Source organism: Callorhinus ursinus, unplaced genomic scaffold, assembly GCF_003265705.2.
Source record: "Callorhinus ursinus isolate GAN/ISIS: 27379988/994484 unplaced genomic scaffold, GSC_fseal_2.0 scaffold9, whole genome shotgun sequence".
Classification (NCBI taxonomy): Eukaryota; Metazoa; Chordata; class Mammalia; order Carnivora; family Otariidae; genus Callorhinus; species Callorhinus ursinus.
In genome coordinates, this window is record NW_027397071.1 from 50904644 (window position 1) to 50927899 (window position 23256).

At 36.0% G+C, this 23256-nt stretch overlaps 1 protein-coding gene and 1 pseudogene across 8 annotated transcripts in view; both read left to right on the forward strand.

The window, feature by feature from the left end:
* DOCK7 (dedicator of cytokinesis 7) overlaps positions 1-21941 on the forward strand; it is a 219826-nt gene extending 197885 nt beyond the window's left edge. For 4 of the 8 annotated variants that reach the window (XM_073896628.1, XM_073896630.1, XM_073896633.1 and 1 more), the window contains 7 exons: positions 4394-4519; positions 6227-6316; positions 6443-6679; positions 7026-7169; positions 8805-8911; positions 19176-19343; positions 20607-21940. In XM_073896628.1, the coding sequence (XP_073752729.1) occupies positions 4394-4519; positions 6227-6316; positions 6443-6679; positions 7026-7169; positions 8805-8911; positions 19176-19343; positions 20607-20649 (915 nt within the window). In that variant the 3' untranslated portion in view covers positions 20650-21940. Of the gene's footprint in view, positions 1-4384; positions 4520-6226; positions 6317-6442; positions 6680-7025; positions 7170-8804; positions 8912-19175; positions 19344-20606 lie in introns of all 8 variants that reach the window. The other 4 variants (XM_073896631.1, XM_025871752.2, XM_073896632.1 and 1 more) reach the window with 3 other exon arrangements.
* A 1147-nt stretch (positions 21942-23088) lies between these two features.
* The window catches only part of LOC112824060 (phosphatidylinositol N-acetylglucosaminyltransferase subunit P-like), a 38463-nt pseudogene continuing 38295 nt past the window's right edge, over positions 23089-23256 (forward strand).

Consider the following 23256-nt stretch of genomic DNA (forward strand, 5'->3'; position numbering starts at 1 on the left):
TGGAGGCGGGGGGAGTCCCTGAAGGAAGGGAATGAAAAAAAAAATTCCAAAAGCCTAGTCTTTACCTCAGGGATGTTAAGTCAGATATAAAGAAAGTTAAGGAAGACATAATAGGTGGGAAGAATCTTATCTCCAGGAGGAGACACTTTTTGGGTAGTTGGTGACTCCCTGATAATTGGCACAGACTCATGACTGAGCTGCTGATGACGCAGTACCGCTGATCGTGTTCTGCCCTTTATGCTACTTTTCAGAAAAAGGAAAGACTTGGACAGAAAACATGCACAGTGTGGAGGACAGTAGATGTGATTTCTTTTTCCTGGGCTATGACATGGAATGGTTGAAACTGAACTTCTGAAAAGAAATGTAACAGGCTGTATCTTAGAAGGATATATTGCATAGGTGAACCACCAACCTGGTTATCATATTAGAGTAGAGAGGACAGTGTTGTAATATAGCAAAAGACAAAGCATAGGGTAGGAGGTACCCATTAATTCTCAAAAGACTTATTCAAGGAAATTCTCAAGGAAAACATCAGAAGTGGAAGATGGTTCAGAGATCATACTTATGTCCTAATGTTTGTATATCAGTATATAGGGTATGGGAATTTATATAGCTTAATTAAGAACTTGGACTTCAGGTGTCAAATATATTGGTATTTAACTCTCAGCCCCACCACTGATTAACATGTGACCTTGGACAAGTTACTTTTCCTCATCTATAAAATGAGGGCAAAAAAAAAATGGTACCTATCTCATAGTTGTGATAAGAATTAATAATTCATGTAAAGGGGATAATAGCATCTAGCACAGAGTAAGTAGTTTAAAATGTTGGAGATTATTATTTTTATTGTTACTATAACATCATCATCATCATTATCATTATTGCTACTTGAAATCTTAACACAGTTTGGCTAATGAAATCTAGGAGGTGTTATTATGTTCCCAAGTTGACATCTACTACTAACTAAACTGATGAAAGCGTTTGCGTTCTATAAGAGGAGTAGGTTGAGTAGAAGAGGAGGGTGATGACCACTGTCTGAAATCCTGGTGTGCCTGTCTGGAAATCAATTACCTTGAAGGAAGCATAGCAGAAAACAGTTAGGTGTGGATAAAAGTTTTAGTAGTGATGTCATTGTAGAAATACAAAACTAGCCCCACAGAGTGTTCTTGCATTAAAGATAACAAAACTAGAAAAGATTTGCAGTCCATTCGTCATAAGACATTTCAACCATTAGAGACGTGGAGAGAGGAGTAGATGGGTTTTGCTTGTCTGTGATGTGGTCGCATCACCCAGGAGATGGTAGAATCAATAAATAGAAGAATAAATTGGAGTGTGGGAATGATAGGAAATTCAGAAAGAATTCATGACGGCAAGGAAAGGTAATGCTAGAGAAATAGAAGCTAGGTTGTAGGAAAGTAGAAAACGAGTGTCCTCCTGTGGTCTAAAACTCTGAAGAAGAAATAAGATGAAGTGATATTTTTGCTGAGGAAGCAGCTATATGATCATGGGTTCGTGAACATGATAGAGTCAGTGGTTTTACACTATAGAACTTTTTGTAAATTGAAAATAAATTTACTCAAACTCTTAGCCTTCCTTTTGTTTCCTCCCCCATTCCAGTGCACACACATTCATTCTCAATTCCAGTAACTCCTTAGAGTTACCTCTCTGATCTCCATTCTGCCTCTTGCACACTCCCCTTCAATTCCCCGGCCTCCTTCCTGTTCTTCAAACATACTGGAGAGGCTCTGTCCTGGGACCTGTGCACTGGTTCACTCTTTTGCCTGCAGTGCTCTCCCCAGAGATCCACATGAATAACTCTCCCACCTCCTCCACATCTTTGCTCAGATGTCACCTCTTGGTGAGACCTACCCTAACCACGCTCTTTGTCTCTTTTGTTCACTGATTTATCACAAATGCCTAGAACAGTTTGCTGACATATATGGTAGGCACTCAGTCAATATGTGAATGGATGAATGGTTTCCCTCACATTCTGTTTCATGGCTTTTATCTTTTTTCTTTCTCTTTCTTTCTCTCTCTCTCTCTCTCTGCTGAAACGGTCTTTCCTTCCTTCCTACATCCAGTTAGCCGTTCTTCTGACTTGTAGAAAGAACCCTGTGTGTCACCTCTTCTGTGACCTGGGTCCAGCAGGATTAATCTTTCCTTTCTTGATTCCACTTTCTATTATAACACATAACCCTTTGTATTGTAATTATTTGAGTACATCCTTTACTTTCTTGAGGAGCCAAATCTTTTCATTTTTATTTTCGTATTACTGACAATGAACAGTGTCTAACACATTATAAGCACTCAGTAATTTTTTTCCTTAAACTGAATGTCAGTATACGAAAGTAAATAAAAAGAGCTTTAAGTGCTTAGTAACTAGGTATAAGCTGCATTAATAAAATTCAAGTTCATATGGGAGGCAGTGAGCCCACTGATCCCTGCACTGATCAGGTCACATCAGCAGTATTGTGTCTGTTTCTGAGATGCCACACTTTGAAAGGTGGCATTGAAAAACTAATAAAATGCAAACACGATAGTAATTCCTATCATATAAAGATGATTGGGAACTGGAAAGTTTAGCTAAAGGAAACAAGTCCTAATCGCGGTATTTAAATATTTAAAAGGCCACAATATTAAAGATGTGGAATAGCATTTTAAGTTGGACACCTCTGAGAGGAGTTTGGCCAGAATAACAAAATTTTACTATTTGTGGTTTTTAAAAGTAGAAATGTTTTATGTGTATATATGTGTATGACATTTTTGAAACATAATAATCGCAAGGTATTAACTTTCTCAAACGCCATTTTTATTTTCCATGCAGTGCCTTCATTCCTTGATTATGTCAAAATTTGCTGTTATATTGTTTCATTGGCTTATGGATGGTTTTAATCAGAATTTTGATTGAATACCTTTTTTTCTAGAGAGATTTCATTTGCTGTAGGAACTCAGTTAATTTTTATACCTGTTAAATTTTGAAATGACTGTGAAAAAAATTTTTAGATTAGAAACCTCGTTTGTTTTTTTTTTTTTAGCTCCAAAGACATTTTTGTCTTCAAAACTTTATTTCTCCTAGATAGAAATGTGGGGTTATTTTTAGTCACTGTACCTTTTTTTTTTTTTCTTGGTGTTATGAAACTAGTAAATTAAGGATCAGAGTTTCCTGTTTTGCTTAATTATCTGTTTCATTTGTGACCTATTTTATATATCCTTTAACCTTTCCTGTAAGAACTCAATATAGGAAAAGTAAGTGTAAGACAGGTTAGGCTTAAAGAGAATTCAGAGGTTTTTAAATACTTATGTGAGGCTGTGTATATAGGCACTACCACAAAATCCTTCTGAGACATCTTGGTGTTTTTTTTAAAGATTTATTTATTTATTTGAGGGGAGGTAGGGGCAGGGGAGAGCGAGAATCTTAAGCAGGCCCAACACAGGGCTCAATCTAATGACCCTGAGATTGGGACCTGAGCCGAAACCAAGCATCAGGCGCTTAACCAAAGGCACCACCCAGGCACCCCCTTCTGAAACATCTTCATAAATAAACTGTAAGAAGTGCATAGAAAGCTTCCAAATATTTTATCTTTATTGAAGGAATTTGTCCTCAAATGTGCTGTGTAAGAATTCAGATGGTCTTAGTGTACTTTGTACTTGAATGTGTGGTTAATGTATGCAGGGGGTGGTTTGGGGACTTTAGAATAACCAACTTGTGTCACAGTTTTTTCTTATCTCTCATGCACTTTTCCCTTTCTGTTCCATTTTTTGTTACTCTTCCACATAGAAGTATTGTTATTGAGTGAGGGACACCCATTGTAAATTGTTTGCCTTTGGGCTTCTGGATGGTCTTGCCATTTACTGACTCTCTCCTCTATGCCAGGTGCTATATACTTGGCTCCTAACTTTTATGATCTCATTGATGATATGTATAAAGATTGTATAAAGGCAAACGCTAACTAAAAATGTTAATGTTATTTTTAAATTTAACTTTATTTGGTATGCTATAATTTCAGAATAATTAAGACACAGTTCATGTTATACAAAGCATCTTTTCTTGCAATAAGGAAAATAATTTATCTCAAAGTATAGGGACTTAAAAACATAGACCAATGTGAGGTAGTCACTTGACCCAAACTCTGAAAAACATTAAACATATGTGATTTAGTCACCTGATAAAAGCCCTAATTGCAGAATGTTATTCGTTAGAAATAACGAAAAAGAAAGAATATTTACTTTGTTTTTACCTTCATTTGAAAAACAATAAAATTTTGTAATTTTGAATGAAATCTTTTTGCAATGTTTTGAGAATTTTATGCTATAGCAATGTAAACATAATGTGAAAAACAAAAAAAAACTTTGTATTAAAGTTTCTTTGTTTTCCTACGCCTAGGATGGTAAGCGGATGTTTGGCACCTATTTTCGTGTTGGTTTTTATGGAACCAAGTTCGGGGATTTGGATGAACAGGAATTTGTTTACAAGGAGCCTGCAATAACCAAACTTGCAGAGATCTCTCACAGATTGGAGGTGAATGCTGTGGTAGCTCTTTATTTTGTGTTCTCTATGATGAATTGACTTTCAGATCCAGATTGAATCATTTAATAAGGCAGATCCTGCCAAATAAACTACTCCTTTAGAGACTAAGGATTTTTTGATAGCTACAGTAATAATCTTTCAAATCCTTCAAATCTTTTATGGCAACAGTAAAATAATATTAACTTTTTTTTGAGGCTCTTTTTTCACACATATTTTAGAAACCGCTACAACCTTCAGAATTACTGTGATTTACAGAGAAATGTATAGTAGTATCTACATTTTGCAGTAAAAGGCATAAGGATTTAAGTAGCAACTAATGATGGAACTGGAACCCCAAGAATTTTTTTTTTTAAGATTTTATTTGAGAGAGAGAGTGAGAGAGAGAGAGCACATGAGAGGGGGGAGGGTCAGAGGGAGAAGCATACTCCCTGCTGAGCAGGGAGCCCAATGCGGGACTCGATCCTGGGACTCCAGGATCATGACCTGAGCCGAAGGCAGTCGCTTAACCAACTGAGCCACCCAGGCGCCCACCCCAAGAAATTTCTGACCCAAGTGCATTATCTCTTTGGTCTGATTCCCAGTGAGAATCCTTTAGAAATTAAAAGCCTGAAATCATACCCTGAAAACACTCCTTAGAACCCCTTAACCTTTAGAACTTCTTCATTTTTACCATGAGTGACTAGTTTTCATATTTATAAGTTTTACCAATCTCTTCTGCTATAGTCTTTCCAACTTCTCTCTATTCTTTTTTACTCAAAATGCAGCCCATGGACCAGAAGCACTGGCCTCATCTAGGAGATTGAAATGTAGAGTCTCAGACCCTGCCTACCCCAGATATTCTAAATTAAAATCTCCATTTTAACAAGATCCCTGGGTGACTTGTATTCACATCAGAGTTTGAGAAGCAGTGTTCTGGGCTTGTTTTAATTCTCAGCTCCTATTAATTCCTTGAATGTTATATCCTTATTGGTGACTTCCCTGGCCTCACCTTCCATAAATTGGCTTAAAGTGTGATTTTTTATTTTTCAAGAGCTAAGTAAGTCTTGGGAAATATTGAGACAGTATTTTCCAAATTTACTCAATTATAAAAATTATCTTTGAGGGAAGAGTAGGGGTTCTCCTTTGAAGATTCAGATGTAATTTTTCCTGTTGAATAGCTCCATCTGTTGCCCATGCTGCTCCTCCATGTTATATGGAAAAGTCACTACATTCTTGACTGGGTTGCCTTTTCAAAATCTAAACCAGTATGAAACTTTCAGCAGATCAGTGCTTTTATTTGAAAACTCTGGAATATTAAATCATTCATAAAAATGAATGTTGGTTCATTGACCCATGTCTGCAAGAAATCAGGCCACATCAAACTCAATAGTAAGATCCTATACATCAAAGATACCTTGTTTCTTTGGTTCTGCTTTCTGTTCCCTTTTTATTTTTCTTGAGGATCCCTTATGGAATCCTGTACTTTTATTGTAGAAAATTGTTCTTCTATTTTGTGTTAAAGTGAGTAGATATAAATAATATCAAATAAATAGGCTAATATAATTTTTGTGAACCTAAATAATTATTTTGTAATTACTCAGATGGTTGTACAAGAACTCACTAAATGGCCTAACTTTGCTCAGAAGTCTCCCTCTGAGGGCTTCTCTGTTCTCCACTAATGTTAACTTCATTTAAAGGTTTCTTTTTCTTTTATTGTAGGGATTTTATGGAGAAAGATTTGGAGAGGATGTGGTTGAAGTAATCAAGGACTCTAATCCTGTAGACAAGTGTAAATTAGATCCTAACAAGGTATGGTGGGTGAGACTGAATGCCACACAGCTGTAGCTCTGAGACCATGATTTTGTGGGAGAAGGACTAAATGATTTAACAGTGAGATATGAAGGCCTTTTTTTTTTTTTTTTTTTTAACCCCCAGGCATATATTCAGATAACCTATGTGGAGCCGTACTTTGACACATACGAGATGAAGGACAGAATCACCTATTTTGACAAAAACTATAATCTTCGCCGTTTCATGTACTGTACGCCCTTCACTTTGGACGGCCGTGCCCATGGGGAACTTCATGAACAATTCAAACGGAAGACCATTCTGACTACTTCTCATGCCTTTCCTTATATTAAGACAAGGGTCAATGTCACTCACAAAGAGGAGGTAAGTCCACAAACGAGAGTAGGATTTGTGAAGCAAAGACATTGGAGCCGTGTGAGAACAGCGTGTCTGTAGTGTTACGTACCGCCCCTCACATGGCAGCATCCTAGAACTTTACCCATTTTTGAGTCATTAACTTTGGGTTCTTTTCTAAATCTCTAGTTTATCCTCAGCTTATGCTTTAAAAGGCTGGCTCCCCCCCACCCAATTTAGGGATCCAAAATTTGGAATTCTATTATTAGAAAACAACTTATAGTTGGTCTCCACTTTTTAAAAAAATGATTATATATCAAGCTCATTGAATAGTTTTCAATCAGTACACTGACCTATTAGATGTTATTTCACCCAGATCATCTTAACTCCGATTGAAGTTGCTATTGAAGACATGCAGAAAAAGACCCAGGAGTTGGCATTTGCAACACATCAGGATCCAGCAGACCCCAAAATGCTTCAGATGGTTCTCCAGGGGTCTGTAGGCACAACAGTGAATCAGGTTAGTGCTTTTGCTGGTTCTCTGTGATGGCAGTTGTAAGTGGAATTGGGAATGATTTCCTGATTATGTTTCACAAAGGCCACGAGTGTCCGATCAAGTGGAAAAAGATAGGTGGGTTAGGAGTGCTTTGCAAAAGACACGAGGTAGAAATGAAAATAGACTGAAAAAAGAAACTTTTTAGTATAACCGCAGTTATTAAGGTTTTCATGCCTGCCCTCTGTACTGCCTGTATTTTTCTACCTATCTGTTCTTAAACATTCTATTAAGAAGGAACTGATTCACTTAAAATGGCCCTTCCTTTAAAACCTCATACTGAGGGGCGCCTGGGTGGCTCAGTCATTCAGCGTCTGCCTTCGGCTCAGATCATGATCCCAGGGTCCTGGGATCGAGCCCCGCACTGGGCTCCCTGCTCCATTGGAAGCCTGCTTCTCCCTCTCCTACTCCCCCTGCTTGCGTTCCCTCTCTCACTGTGTCTCTCTTTGTCAAAAAATAAACAAAATCTTTAAAAAACAGAAACCTCGTACTGAAAGAACGTGATCTAAAAAGATCTCGTTTTCAGAGCTCTGTTCATACATGTGAATGCCTGCTTCCTTAGATATTCCCTGATCTTCTCCAGATCTCCTTCCCATTGAGTCATGAGGAGGAAATATGTGGAATCACTCTGAAAATTTTAATATATGTACATAAGATATTATTGTTTGGTGCTTTGTCATGTGCAGATTAGAAGCCATCCCTGTTTATCTCCTTGTAATGGGTTCATTCAGATTCTCTTGCTGATGATTAGGGAATATTCCAGGGTAAGGGAAAATCCAGAAAGGCTTCAAGTAAAAATTCATATTATATATCTTACCTATATTTTAGGTTAAAGAAACAAAGCCAAAAATTCCCCTACCAAAGCGGAAATAAATGTTTTAACACCTTTACCCCTAAAAACATACATGATTTGGGGGTTTTACTTCCAAATGATATAACCCTCACAAGGGATCATCTTTAACTTGCAGTGTTAGAACACATTTGGAATACTGAGGGAAGCTATTTTAGCAGAATCAAGTATCTAATAACCAGTGGCTTGATGACTGTTTGCATCCAGGGTAAATTAAGGAGTGTAAAAAGTACAAGGCAAAATGTATTGATAAATATAATAGTCAATCCTTGAACTCCTACTATATTTCTTTGAAAAATACTCAGCAATTTAATTACAGTACCTAAGCATATAGATTTGGCATTAGGAGAAGCTAAAAATAGTATGGCCAGAATCTGTCTGTGAGAAGGTTTTTTTGTATTTTGGTTTTGTTTTTAAAGATGGGTGTATTTATTTTAGAGGGAGAGAGAGTACACTCAAGGGTGAGGAGAGGCAGAGGGAGGGAGAGAGAGAGAAAATTTCAAGCAGACTCCCTGCTGAGCCCACAGCCGGACACGGGGTTCTGAGATCATGACCAGACTGGAAATGAAGAGTCAGACGTGTAACTGACTGAGCCACCCAAGTGCCCTGAGAAGTTTTAATATAGACATAGATGTATCTGCATTACACTTAAATGCAGCCATCTCAGTGCTAAGAAAAAATTATTTGGGTAAATTCAACCTCTGATTTTAGAGAAGACAAAAACACACTTGTTTTATTTTCTTATTTTACAGGGGCCTTTGGAAGTTGCCCAGGTTTTTCTGTCTGAAATACCCAGTGACCCAAAGCTCTTCAGACATCATAATAAACTACGACTGTGCTTCAAAGATTTTACTAAAAGGTACTCAAGGCTTCCTGCGTAAAGACCCTCAAATTGAGAATGTCCAAACCACAGAATGGTGTAAGAGTCTTAAGGGACTCTTGAAAAGAGAAAATTTAGGAAATGGCTCACAAAGAGGAACAGTTGGTGTATAACTTACTATTCCTTCAGGGTGTATACCTACCCCCCACCTCTAATAGTCTATATTGCCATATTTTTAAAGATTAGAAAAGCCTAGACTCAAAATTTTTTTAACATGAAACTATTAGACTAGTTAGCTGTTTAACCTGAGAGTTGTTATTTATTGTGAACCTTCAGTGTGAAAGTTTTTGCTTCCCTTCCCTCAGGAAACATACAAGCAGCAAACTTGGAAGCAGAAAATTTGTGTTCAAATCTTGTCTTTGTCATTGTGTGTCCTATTCCAGGTCATTTAATCTCTGTGATCATTTTCTAATCTATTAAATACGGATGATAATAATAATCTACTTCCCACAGGGAGGTTGTGCAAGTTAGATGAAATAATATATGGGTGTCTCAGGGTCCCCAGGACCACCCCCAGTTTTAATGATTTGCTAGGAGGACTCACAGGACTCCGCATATAGTTGTAGTCACGGCTGTGATTGATTTCTGTGGAAAGGGACAAAGTAAAAACCCTCAAAGGGAAAAGGCACTGTGCGTGAAGTCTGGGGGGATCCAGGTATAGACTCTAGAATCCTCTTTCAGGGGGTTCACACAGGCGTTCCTGACGCCTCCAGCCAAGAGCTGGGATGAGCGGGGATAGCGTGTGTGAAATGTTGTCTACCCAGAAGCTACTGGGTAGAGGGCCAAGATTGTTGTTGAGGGCTATTCCTATAGGCCCCTACTGCCTGGCAGGTGCCAGAATTCTGAAAGCAGGTGTTCAGCATAAGCCATAACGTTTGTATAAATAGTGTAGGCACAGTGAGCCGCTCTTACCTTCTGGGAATGATTACCTCCCGAAATCCAAATTCCCAGCTGCTAAGCAAGGGCCAACGTTGCAAATAGGCCTTTGAAGGGTATTAGTCTCAGGCCTGCAGTTAACTCTTTTCTGCACAGATAATACTTGGCACAAAATAGGTGTTGGGCAAATATTAAATTTTGAAACAACAGGAAAAAAGTCATTTATCAACTTGAGACTGATTCCTGCTTTACCAACACTGTAAGCTTGACAGTAGAGGGAATGATTAATTTTACATGGTGATGCCAGGGAAGATTTCCCACAGAAGTTAACATTTGATATGGACCTTGAAGGATGGATATTAGTTTTTCAGGCAGAAATGAGGAGAAGGGTATACTAAATAGAAAAGGAAAAAAAACCCCAGCATGCGCAAAGTTCAGAGACTGTTCTGAGAAAAGTGAATAGTTTAATGAAGCTGGAACCATAGACTCTGTAAAGACAAGCAGTCAAATACTGGGTAAGTCGACTGGGACTGGATCGTAAGAGAGCCTTGTGTACCATTCAGTAAATGACATGATGGTCACCTAACGAAGCGGCATCAGAACCCAGTCTTTGACTCCCTTTTATGGTTTCTCTTATTAAGTCATACACTGAACCAACTTTATCAGGGGTAGAAATAATTTCACATCAGTTTTGTCATCAGAAAATTACGAGGAATGCTAACATGTTCAAGTATTTTAAGATGGAATTTCCCCCGTTCTCATTGCAATAGCTATCATGAATTCCTATCAGTTTCTCCTGCCTGAACATGGTGACTGTCTTTTAAAAAGGCTTCAGAAAGCTTCATCGGAAATCTGAGATTCCAGAATCTGATTATTGTGCCAGACCACCTTCTAAGTTTGGTTTTAGGAGACAACAGGAAACATAGCTTCTCGTGTATGGAGTAGATGAACTGTGGTAGTAAAATAAAGAAATCTACTTTATACTTGTAGCATTGACTGATTCCTAGCATTAATTTTATTATTAGGGAAGTTTTGGATAACAACCAAAAATCCCCTGCTATCTTTGTGTGCCAGATGATCTTGGAACAATACATACTTCTTTAGGTCATAGACATTTAAGTATAGACAGTTACTTCTTTCCCTGCTGTTGTTTTGACTACATTTTAAGTCATATGTCCTCCTCCTTGTGTATATTGATGATAAGGTGATCAATTTCTGTAGTCTGCTGGTCTCTAAGTATTACCACCAACTGTAGAGAAGGTTTTCTTAAATGACAGACAAAAAAAAAAAAAAACCCACTCCATAACATAAACCTTATCAAGAAAGTTACAGCCTTTTTTATTATTTATTATTTTGTTGGTCATGCTGTCTTTTTTATTTTTGTGTTACCTTTTATTTTTATATCAGTATGCATATATATTTATAAAACTCACAGTATACATATAATCTTTTTATTTTTCAGTTAAAGTTAAAGCTTTCTAGTGATTATATTATTTCATTAAATATTTGAATTTAAGTTTTTTTTTTTAAGATTTTATTTATTTATTTGACCGAGGGAGAGACAGCGAGAGAGGGAACACAAGCAGGGGGAGTGGGAGAAGGAGAAGCAGGCTTCCCCGCTGAGCAGGGAGTCCGACATGGGGCTCGATCCCAGGACCTGAGCCAAAGCAGACGCTTAACGACTGAGCCACCCAGGCACCCCTATTTGAATTTAAGTTGAATTTAAGTGTGGTGTGTTCACCAGTGCATTGGATCTTTTTTTTTTTTTAAGTGTTTTTTGTTTTGTTTTGTTTTGTTTTTAGTATAGTTGGCACAACAGTGCTACGTCAGTTTCCGGTGTACGACATAGTGATTCACCTTCCCCATATCTTATGCTGTGCTCACCACAAGTGTAGCTACTGTCATCATACACTATCACAGTACCATTGACTACATCCCCTATGCTGTGCCTTTTATGCCTGTGACCTACTCATCGCATAACTGGAAGCCTGTGTCTCCCAGTCCCCTTTACTTTTTCTGCCCATCTCCCTACCACACTTCTCTCTGGCAACCATTAGTTCTCTGTATTTATAGCTCTGATTCTGCTTTTTGTTTGTTCATTTGTTTTTTAGATTCCACATATAAGTGAAATCATATGGTATTTGTCTTTCTCAGTCTGACTTATTTCACCTAGCATCATACCCTCTAGGTCCATTCATGTTGTCACAAATGGCAAGATGTCTTCTTTTATGGCTGTGTAATATTCCTGTGTGTGTGTGTGTGTCTCACATCTTCTTTATCTACTCATCTGTCAGTGGACACTTAGGTTGCTTCCATATCTTGGCTAATGTAAATAATGCTGCAGTAAACATAGGGATGCATGTGTCCTTTATAATTAATGTTTTCATTTTCTTTAGGTAAATACCCAATAGTAGAATTATTGGATCATATGGTGTTTCTGTTTTTAATTTTTTGAGGAGCCTCTACTATTTTCTACCGTGGCTGTGCCTCTTTTTTTCTTCTGTTAAAAATTTTAATCATGAAATGACTGAGCCGAAGTACATGAACATTTTTATTGGCCCTTAATATATCGTGCATTGCAAAAAGTTTCTAAGTATTAACAGTGCCAAGTATGCAAGTGTACTACTCTCAGTACACCTTGCTTTAAGTAATGCCATTTAGGTAGGATGTCTGTTGTTAATCAGTTTAAATGGTACGTTAGTTTGCTATTCATTTGTTAATCATTTATTCCTAAAAATAATTAACACCTTTGCATGTGTTTACTTTTTATATTTTGGGGTTTATCTTTTAAAATTTGCTTTCATTAAATCTTGAATAGATTCAATATAGTATTTATAACATTTGCTATTAAAGAACGGGGAGAAAAAAAATCATATACCTACCCACCCTGCTTAAGAAATAGCATTCTCATTGCTTTGAGATCCCCTCCTCGTATGTTCTTCTCTGATAGCATCTCTCCTTTAGAGGTAACCACTATCATGAATTTCATATTATTTCCTTGTCTTTATCGTTTTCTCATAAATGAGTGTATCCCTTAATAATATACTACTTCGTTTCATGTTTTTTGTATAAATGGACAGTGAGTATAATTCTGTGACTTGCTGTTTTCAGTGTTTGTGAGATATACCTATAATGTTGCTTTATTTTTATATATTGTATGAATATGCCATGATTTATTCATTTTTCTATTGGTGGATATTTGGTGGTTTCCTGTGTTTTTGTTTTTAGTTACAAAAAGTACTATTCAAATATCCCTCTATTTCTGAATTGACAAGAGATTTTCCAGGAGTTACATACCTAAGGGTAGTGTTGGTTCATAGGTTCAACTTCAACCAGATAATTCCACTTTTTTTCCCCAAATTGTGTAAGCCATTACACATAAAGGAGCTAGGAAAAGAAAAACAAAACCCCAAACCAGCAAAAAGAAAGGAAATCACAAAGATTAGAGCAGAGGTAAATGATACGGAAGCTAGAATAAACAATAGATCAATAAAACCAGGAGCTAATTCTTTGAAAAGATCAGAATTGATAAACTTTCACCCCAACTCAACAAAAAGAAAAAAGAGAGAGAGGACTCAAATAAGCAAAATCATAAATGAAGAGGACAAATAACAACCAACACCACAGAAATATAAACAATTACAAGAGACTATGATAAATTGTGTGCCAACAATCTTGAAAGCATAGAAGAAAGGGATAAATTCCTAGAAACACAAAATTGAAGCAGGAAGAAATAGAAAATTTGAACAGACTGATTACTAGCAATGAAATTGAATCCATAAAAACAAAAAAAACCTCCCAACAAACAAAAGTCCAGGACCAGACGGCTTCACAGGTGAATTCTACCAAATATTTAAAGAGTCAATACCTCTTCTTCTCAAACTACTCCAGAAAATAGAAGAGGAAGGAAAACTTCCAAAATCATTCTATGAGGCCAGTATTATCCTGATACTAAAACCAGATAAAAACACCACAAAAAAAGAGAAGCACAGGCCAATATCCCTTATGAACATAGATGCAAAAATCCTCAACAAAATAGCAAACCGAATCCAACAGTACTGTTTAAAAAAAAAATCATTCACCACAATCAGGTGGGATTTATTCCTGGGATGCAAGGGTGGTTTAGCATTCTCAAATCAGTCAACATGATACATCACGTTGATGAGAGAGGATAAAAACTATAGGATCATTTCAATAGGTTCAGAAATATTTGACAAAGTACAACATCCATTCATGATAAAAACCCTCAACAAAGTAGGTCTAGAGTGAACAAACATACCTCAACATAATAAATTGGTAAGGAAGAAGTAAAACTTTATTTGCAGATGACATGATACTATATATAGAAAACCCTAACAATTCCACCAAAAAACTACTAGAACCAATAAACAAATTCAGTGAAGTTTCAGGGTACAGAATCAATGTACAGAACTCTCTTGCATTTTTATACATTAATAATGAAGCAGCAGAAAGAAATTAAGAAAGCAATCCCATTTACAGTTGCACCAAAAATAATAAAATACCTCGGAATAAACCAAAGAGGTGAAAGACCTGTACTCTGAAAACTATAAAACATTGATGAAAGAAATTGAAGATGACACAAAGAAATGGAAAGATGAAATGATCATGGAAGCACACACACACAAAAATTGCTACCCAAAGCATTTTACAGATATAATGCAATCTCTGTCAAAATACCAACAGTATTTTTTTTTAAGTTTTATTAAGTAATCTCTGCACCCATAATGGGCCTTGAACTCATGACCTCGAGATCAAGAGTTGCTCACTTTTCCAACCCACCAACAGCATTTTTCTCAGAACTACAACAAATAATCCTAAAATTGGGGGCGCCTGGGTGGCTCAGTTGGTTAAGCGACTGCCTTCGGCTCAGGTCATGATCCCGGAGTCCCGGGATTGAGTCCCACATCAGGTTCCCGGCTCAGCGGGGAGCCTGCTTCTCCCTCTGACCCTCTCCCCCCTCATGCTGTTTCTCTCTCTCCCTCTCTCAAATAAATAAATAAAATCTTAAAAAAAAAAAAAAAAAGAAGATCCAGAAATAATCCCACAATTATATGGTCAATTTGTCTTCAACAAAGGAGGAAAGAATATGCCATGGAAAAAAGTCAACAAATGGCATTGGGAACACCCAACAGCTATATGCTAAAGAATGAAATGGGACCACTTTCACCACACACAAAAATAAACTCAAAATGGATTAAAGACTTAAATGTGAGACCCAAAACCATAAAATCCTAGAAGAGTACAGACAGTAATTTCTTTGACATCACAGCAGCGTTTTTCTAGATAGGTCTCCTAAAAGCAAGGGAAATAAACTACCAGGACCACATTAAAATTAAATGCTTCTGCACAGCAAAGAAAAGAATAAAAACTAAAAGGCAACCTGTGGAATCAAAGAAGATATTTGCAAATGACATGTGATAAAGGGTTAATATCCAGAATATATAAAGAAATGATACAACTCAACACCCAAAAAATAAATAATCCAATTAAAAAATGGGCAGAAGACATGAACAGACATTTCTCCACTAAGAAGACATCCAGATGGCCTACAGACACATGAAAGGATGTTCATCACCACCATCAGGGAAACGCAAATCAAGACTACACCTCACACCTGTCAGAATGGCTAAAATCAACAACAAAAGAAACAACAGGCGTTTGCCATGATGTGGAGAAAAAGGAACTCTTGTGCATTACTGATGGGAAGGCAAACTGTTGCAGCCGTTTTGGAAAACAGTACGGAAAACAGTATTCCTCATAAAGGTAAAAATAGAACTACCCTATGATGCATTCATTTGGGTATTTACCCAAAAGATACAAAAACACTAATTCAAAGGTATACATGTACTCCTATGTTTAATGCAGCATTATTTACAATAGCCAAATTATGGAAGCAGCCCAAATGCCCATAGATAGATGGAATGGATAAAGAAGTGGTGGTGTATACACACACACACGCACACACACAATGGAATATTACTCAGCCATAAAAAAGAATGAAATCTTGCCATTTGCAACAACATGGATGGAGCTAGAGAGTATAACGCTGAGAAATAAGTCTGTCAGAGAAAGACACATGCCATGTGATTTCACTCATATGTGGGATTTAAGAAACAAAACCAATAAGCAAAGGAAAAAAAAAAGAGGGAGACAGGCGAACCAAGAAACGTTCTTAATTATAGAGAACAAACTGATGGTTACCAGAGGGGAGGAGGATTAAAGAGTACATTTATCATGATCAGCACTAAGTAATGTGTAGACTATGTCGAATCACTATATTGTACACCTGAAACCAGTATAAAACTGTATGTTAACTACCCTGGAATTAAAATTAAAAACTTTTAAGAACTTAAAAACAAAATGTTAAGACAAATTTAAATTTCACCAGTAATGTTTGAGAGTTCCTCTTGCTATTTAACTATACTTAGTATTGTCTGACAGTTTAACTTTTACCAGTTTGATGGGTGTGAAATGATATGGGATTATGGATTAAATTTGCATTTCTCTTTTTCAAAGAGGCCGAATATCTTGTCATGTGTTTGTTAGCCATTTCACCTTCCTCTCTGTAAAGTTACATGTTCAAGTCTTTTGCCATTTTCCTATTGGATTCTTTTTCCTTACTGATTTCTGAGTATTTACATAATCTCGATATATACTTTATTATTTATAAGTATCACAAATATCTTCTCTGATATTTGGCTTACCACCTTTTTTTTTTAAAGAAGTTCTTTAATGTAGCTCAAGGATTGAGTCTTTTCTTTATGACTACTGCTTTTTGTATCTTTTTTTTTTTTTTTAAAGATTTTATTTATTTATTTGACAGAGAGACACAGTGAGAGAGGGAACACAAGCAGAGGCCAAGGGAGAGGGAGAAGCAGACCTCCTGTCGAGCAGGGAGCCCGGTGCGGGGCTCGATCCCAGGACACTGGGATCATGACCTGAGCCGAAGGCAGACGCTCAACGACTGAGCCACCCAGGCGCCCCTGCTTTTTGTATCTTAAATTAACTTTTTCGCTGAGGTGATAGTATTTTTTATTTTATTTTTAGATTGATTTGTTTGACAGAGACAGAGCACATGCACAAGCAGGAGGAACAGCAGAGGGAGAGGGAGAAGCAGAGTCTTTGCTGAGTGGGGAGCCTGATATGGGGCTCGATTCCAGGAGGACCCAGGGATCATGACCCTTAGCTGAAGGCAGACGCTTAACTGACTGAGCCACCCAGGTGCCCCGGTCATAGTAGTATTCTATATTGACTTCTAAAACCCAATATAATGGTTTCTCTAAAACTCAGTGTAGGGTAGGGGCACCTGGGTGGCTCAGTTGTTTGAACTTCTGCCTTCAGTTCAGGTCGTGATCCCAGCCCCATGTTGGGCTCTCTGCTCAGTGGGGAGCCTGCTTCTTCCTCTCCCTCTGCCTACCACTCTGCCTACTTGTGCTCTGTCAAAGAAATAAATAAAATCTTAAAAAAAAAAACAAAAACAATGTAGGCTAAAAACGGGAAGAAGGCAAAAATGGTTTTTATTTTTATTTTAAATCCACTTGCATTTGATTTTTGAGTGGTTCAAGAAAGGGATTAGTTTTTTTTGTCCATTCTGATGATTGGTGATTATCTTGATACCATTTATTATGTGGCATGAATTGGGGTCAGATTTCTTTTCCCTATGGATATCCAGTTGACACAGCACCACTTATTTCAAAAATTGCCCTTTCTCTTCTGCTTTGCGGTATTATTATAAATCAGGTGCTCGTGTTGGTATGCATCTGTTTCTGTGATTTTTATTATCTTCCATTGTTCTGTTTCTCCTTGAGCCAATATCATGCTCTCTTAATTACTGCAGCTTTGTAATAAACTTTGATATCTGGTAGAGCAATTTCTCTCACCTTTTGTTCAAGGACTATTTTGGACCCTTTTCATTTTGACATAAATTATAGAATCAATTTATCTTTCCCTCCACCTACCTACCCCCCTAAAACTAATAACCTGAATCTCTACATAAGTTGGCAGAGAGTTGGAACTTCTACTTTAGAACTTGACTCTTCCAGTCCCTGAGTATGACCTAGTTCTCATTTACTTAGATGTTTTCTTAATATTTTGATTTTCTGTAAAGGCCTTATATATCTTGATTTTATTCCTTGGTATTTCATACTTTTATGCTTTTGTTAATGGTATCTTTTAGAATTATATTTTGTTTGCTGGCATACAGAATGCAGTTGAATTTTTATTTTTACATGAGGATATTGCCAAACTCGTTAATTCTAATAATTTATCTGTAGAACCTTTTTTAATTTTTACAGTGATGTTTAGAAGCTCCAGTACTATGTTATTCTGAATAGCAGTATGATAGAGGATATCACTTTCTTGTTCCTGATCTAAAAGGACAAAATGCTCACCATTTGAGTATAGTGTTTTCTTCAGGTTTTTTGTAGATACTTTTAATTAGGTTAAAGAAGTTCCCACCTATTTGTTGTTATGCTGAATTTTCATCATGACAAATTTTAGAATGTTATCAAAGGTGTGTGTGTGGTATTGGTACAACAGTTTCCTATTGTCTTGTTTAGGAGTTTTGCGACTGTGTTTATGGGTGAGATTAAATTACACTTTTTTCTTTATAGTCCCATTAGGTTTTGGTATCCCAACCTTGAAATAGGGAGTTGGAAACTCTTCTCAGAAATGTTTTTTTTCCCCTCTATACTGTAGAATAATTGTGTTACATTGGGATTACCTATCCTTAGAATGTTTAGAATTTGCAGATTGTTGTTTTTTGTGTGGAAAGATTGTGACTTGACTGCGAGTTCTGTTAAGTTACTTAGCTCTTCACTTCTAGCTTTTTTTTTAAAAAATATATAAGCCTTTAAGACTGTACATTTTCTTCTGAACATCACTTAGCTGCAATTCTGCAACTATTGATATGGGTACATTGTTTAACATGCTACGTTGCTCTTTTAGGGTCCAGGTTTTCTTCTTAAATATCTGAATAAATTGGACAAAGGATTGTAATCAAGGACTATTCATTTAAGCACCTTACTTGAACACTGGCAAACCACTGTGCCAGATGCCATTGTTCCTGCATAAGTGAATAGGGTTAAAAAGTCTAGTGGTGGTATGTGGAAAAATGGCTTAAGATTTAACATTAAAAATACACAATATTCAATTAAATTAAGACTGTTGGTGAATGTTAGAGTGTAAAAGAACTCAAGTTGATCATCTGTTCCCTGCCTTACCCCCAGTGCAAGAGAGACATTGAACCAAAAAATTGAATGACATCATCATGGTAAATATGTGTTAATAGCATCGGGCTCTCAAACTATGCCAGAGAAATCTTTTGGTAACATACTGTTTTCCCTAGGTGTGAGGATGCCTTAAGAAAAAATAAAAGCTTAATTGGGCCAGATCAAAAGGAATATCAAAGGGAACTGGAGAGAAACTATCATCGCCTTAAAGAGGCCTTACAGCCTCTGATAAACAGAAAGATCCCGCAGTTATACAAGGCAGTATTACCTGTCACCTGCCACAGGTATGCTCATTTTTGTCTGTTATTTTGGGTCTCTGCAGGAAAATGAAATCTGCTTGGTTTAATAATAATGAATTAGTGTAACTTTTATTACATGGTTTCAGATACTGTCTCTTAAAACCTAACAAGTTCAACTAGCCTATTATGAATAACCCTATTATCAATCAGCCTTCAAGACAGAAGTCAGTTCTTTCTGTAATTTGAGAATAATAAAGTTGTGTTAAATACACATTCTAATCAAGACACAACATGTAAGTCTGGCCTCCTAAAACTATTTCTTCTAAAGTCCTGTCACACTTTATTTGTATGGGAGAATTTACTAGAATGTATCAGGAGCCAGATATTCATTTTCCTCAGCCCTAACAGTAAATAGTATTAGAGTATATTCTTCTAGATTTGTATTAAAGCAGGCAACCCCATTGAATATCAAGAGGGCTTCAGTATTTTTCTCCACTAATTGTGACAAATAAAACAATACTTACCTTTAAGAGGTTGTTACAGAAATTAAATTTTAGGCATGTAAAGTTCCAAGCAGCGTTTTAACATTTTACTTTAGCACCTGAATTCTGGAGAGGTCATGATAACTACTGAACATTAACTGCCCTTTTTTTGCATATTGAAATCCAAATATACGTACAACCATTGAGTATTTTACCACCCTTTTCTTTGAACTAGCAACAGTAAAGCTATTAAATTGTACTTAATTGTACTTAATTCTTACAAATGGGTTATTTTATAAAATAATAATTTGAAATTTTCTTAATTTCTAATACGGTAAATGTCACTTTGAATCCACATAAACAAAAGCTTCCCGGGGTCCTCAGTTTTTAAGTGTAAAAAGGATCTAAAACCCAAGAGTTTGAGAACTGCTGAATTCTTAGGATTTAAAATTTTAAATAAGCAGCACCTGCCTTTTCCCTTTTAATAATCACAAATCTTTTCTTGAAATCTCTCCTGTTACCCCTTTGCTCCTGTTTTATCACAATACCTAATACACCTATTGGACAAATGAATAAATGATCAATGCACTTGGCAAAGTGGTTACTGTAATATACTTTTAATCTATTAAAACTAGAATATATAAGGCAGAATGTATAGGATGAACATGTAACTTGAAAGTTAAGAACTTTGATGGCAAAAACATTTTCAGTTTTTGATGGCAAACTTTGAGCTAGCTCTGGCAGAAAAAAAGTACGTAAAGCGTATTTTAAAGGAATATGCAAAAATTGTTTACTTATAATTATATCCTTTCATTTTTCTCCCCAGAGATTCCTTTAGTCGGATGAGCCTGCGCAAAATGGATCTTTAAAATAAATGCACTTGTCTTATTCATTTGAAGAGAGCCATGTATTCAACACTGAGTATGAAAAGATTTATTGAAAAAGACGACTTGGGGCTTAATTCTGGAAATTCTGGCATTAATTTACTACTCATTGAAGAACGCAGTGGCCAAAACAGTATCAAAAGTAGATCACTGAAGTTTGAGAATCATGGCCATGGTTTCTCATGTTCTGGTAATATGCTGTTATCTTTTTTTAAGACTCAAAAGTAATGACTCACTATACATTTACTATTATTTATACCATAGCTAATGTTAAATTTATTTACTTTAAGTTTGTATTTTTTAATTTATATTACCATTTATAGATTCATTTTGGAACCATTTTAAATGTAGTAATGCTTATTTTAAAGGTACTATTAAATATGTGAACGTTTACACTAATTTTACCGAGTGAGACTTTAAAAATTTTTGTTGACAAAAGCAGAGAATCTTGAATTAAGAACTAGTTCCAAAACTAGCAAAGTTCTAAAAATGAAAATTGACATTGTACGGGCCAGAGAGCCCCAAATTAAATAAATGAATAAATGGGTAGTAGATAGATACTGGTAACTGGTTTGTCAAGTCTTAAAACAGGTTTCTAAGGTATTTTCCATTTAGAAACCAAAGAAAGGGATTCAGGATAAACTGCAGAGTAATTTTACCTAACTAAACTTTGTCTGTAAGTAACAATTGAATACTGGGATAGCTGCTACCAGTCACAGTAGCTTAATCTTTGACTCTCAATCTTGTTACACTGATAGTAGTATGAACTTCATGACTCTCAGCAACTAAAGTGAATGATTCCTATGTTTCAGATTAAACAAGCCAGTCATTTTATGAGTTTGGTCATCTAAACTGGAAAACTAGAAATCTGCTTTAGAGCTATCTTACATCACCACAAAAATGACACTGAGAAGCTGGTGTTCGATTTTAATCTACCAGTTGAATGAAAAGTTTTATTTTTTAACGCTTGTATAGACTTTATAAAGTATATGTAAAAGATAAAATTAGCTGTTTTAATTGAAATTAAGAACTAATTTAAAATAACTTTGACATGAAAAACTAAGGCAAAAATCTTTTTGAAAATATTTATTCCAATTACTTGGCAAGTTTATCCAAGAAACTACATATTAATGATTTTTGGAAGTGTTTTCAACAATGTTTTGTGTGTAGTAATATAGCTTATAGAAAGGCATCATTTTTAAGCTGTCCCTTTGATCTATTGACCAGTGACATGAATCACTTAAAAACTGATTAAATATGGTGCCTTCATTCTGTAGTTGATGTTGAAACAAGATCTCAAAAATACCTGCTTTTTCTGAGACCATAGGGGATGGTTGATCTCCTTTCTCCAGCCTACCTTTATAACTGGCACTATTATGTCAAATTCATCTTACCTACATCAATTCAAAGACTGAATCACAAAAAGATTTTTCAGATGAGTCAACAGTGTTGGACCAGAAGGGCTGAGGAGTCAGAAAGGCATAACCTCAAAAACTTGGGGACAGAGGATCCACATGAACAATAAGGAAAGACAAGGAGTCAAGAATGGAAATTCATTAAACAAAAATAAGGTAACAAGTACTCTCTCCTCTTTAGGGCAAGGGATGGGGGAGGTATACTTAAGGGAGAGAATATTAAGTAATCCCTAGGTCATTACTCATTAGATTATATTACGTAAGAGCTTGGAATAGTTCACATAAATCTCAGTGACAGTATCAAAAACTCTAGAATTTATATAATTATGATTTAATTACCATGCAATACTGTTTTCTGACTTGAATAAAAACAGGCTTCCTCTGAGAACAATGGTATAATACTAAACACTTCCTTAATTCCCACATACTTCAGTTTTCTTAAAACATAAACTTTCTCATATCAAGAATCTATACCAAGTTCTTAACATTGGCTGTCTCTTGAGTATGAGGCCCAGGCTCTATCCTAAAAGTACTCCATCAGAAGCTTATGACATGTGTTCAGGGCTGTTGCATTTTAAAAGTTCCATTAATGATTCTTTCTCTATCAGAAACGGGCTGTTTCTTTTTAAAAGTTCGATTAGTGATTCTGAATGTAGAATGAAGTGAGGACCGTGATGTTTTATATCACACCATCTTGTGGAAGAATATATATTAGACATGATTTAACTGTGTGATTAATTTATTAGTTGACAGGTACTCTTGTTGAAATGGGGGTATAAAAGTGTAATTCTAATAGCATTTATATATTCTTTAGGTAATTGATCATTTACCAATTTAATATACATTTAGAATGAAAATTTAACCACATTTTTGTGTGTGCACAAAGCATCATCTTTACAGATTCTGTAAAGTTATGTCTACTTTAAAGGACAACTAGAATGCAACAATTTTTACTATAAACTTTTAAGTATGACACCGTGGATGAACTAAGCAGTTTCTATTCGAAAAGTCTCTTCACCTCCAACTCTCACAGTATTATTAAAGGTAATTATGCATGTTTATTCTCTTCTAGGTTTGTGTGTGTGTATGTATATATATATTATACATACACATACATTTTCTTAAAAGAACTCAGCTATAGTTACGGTAAAAAAAATATGCAAGTAAAAATGAGCAG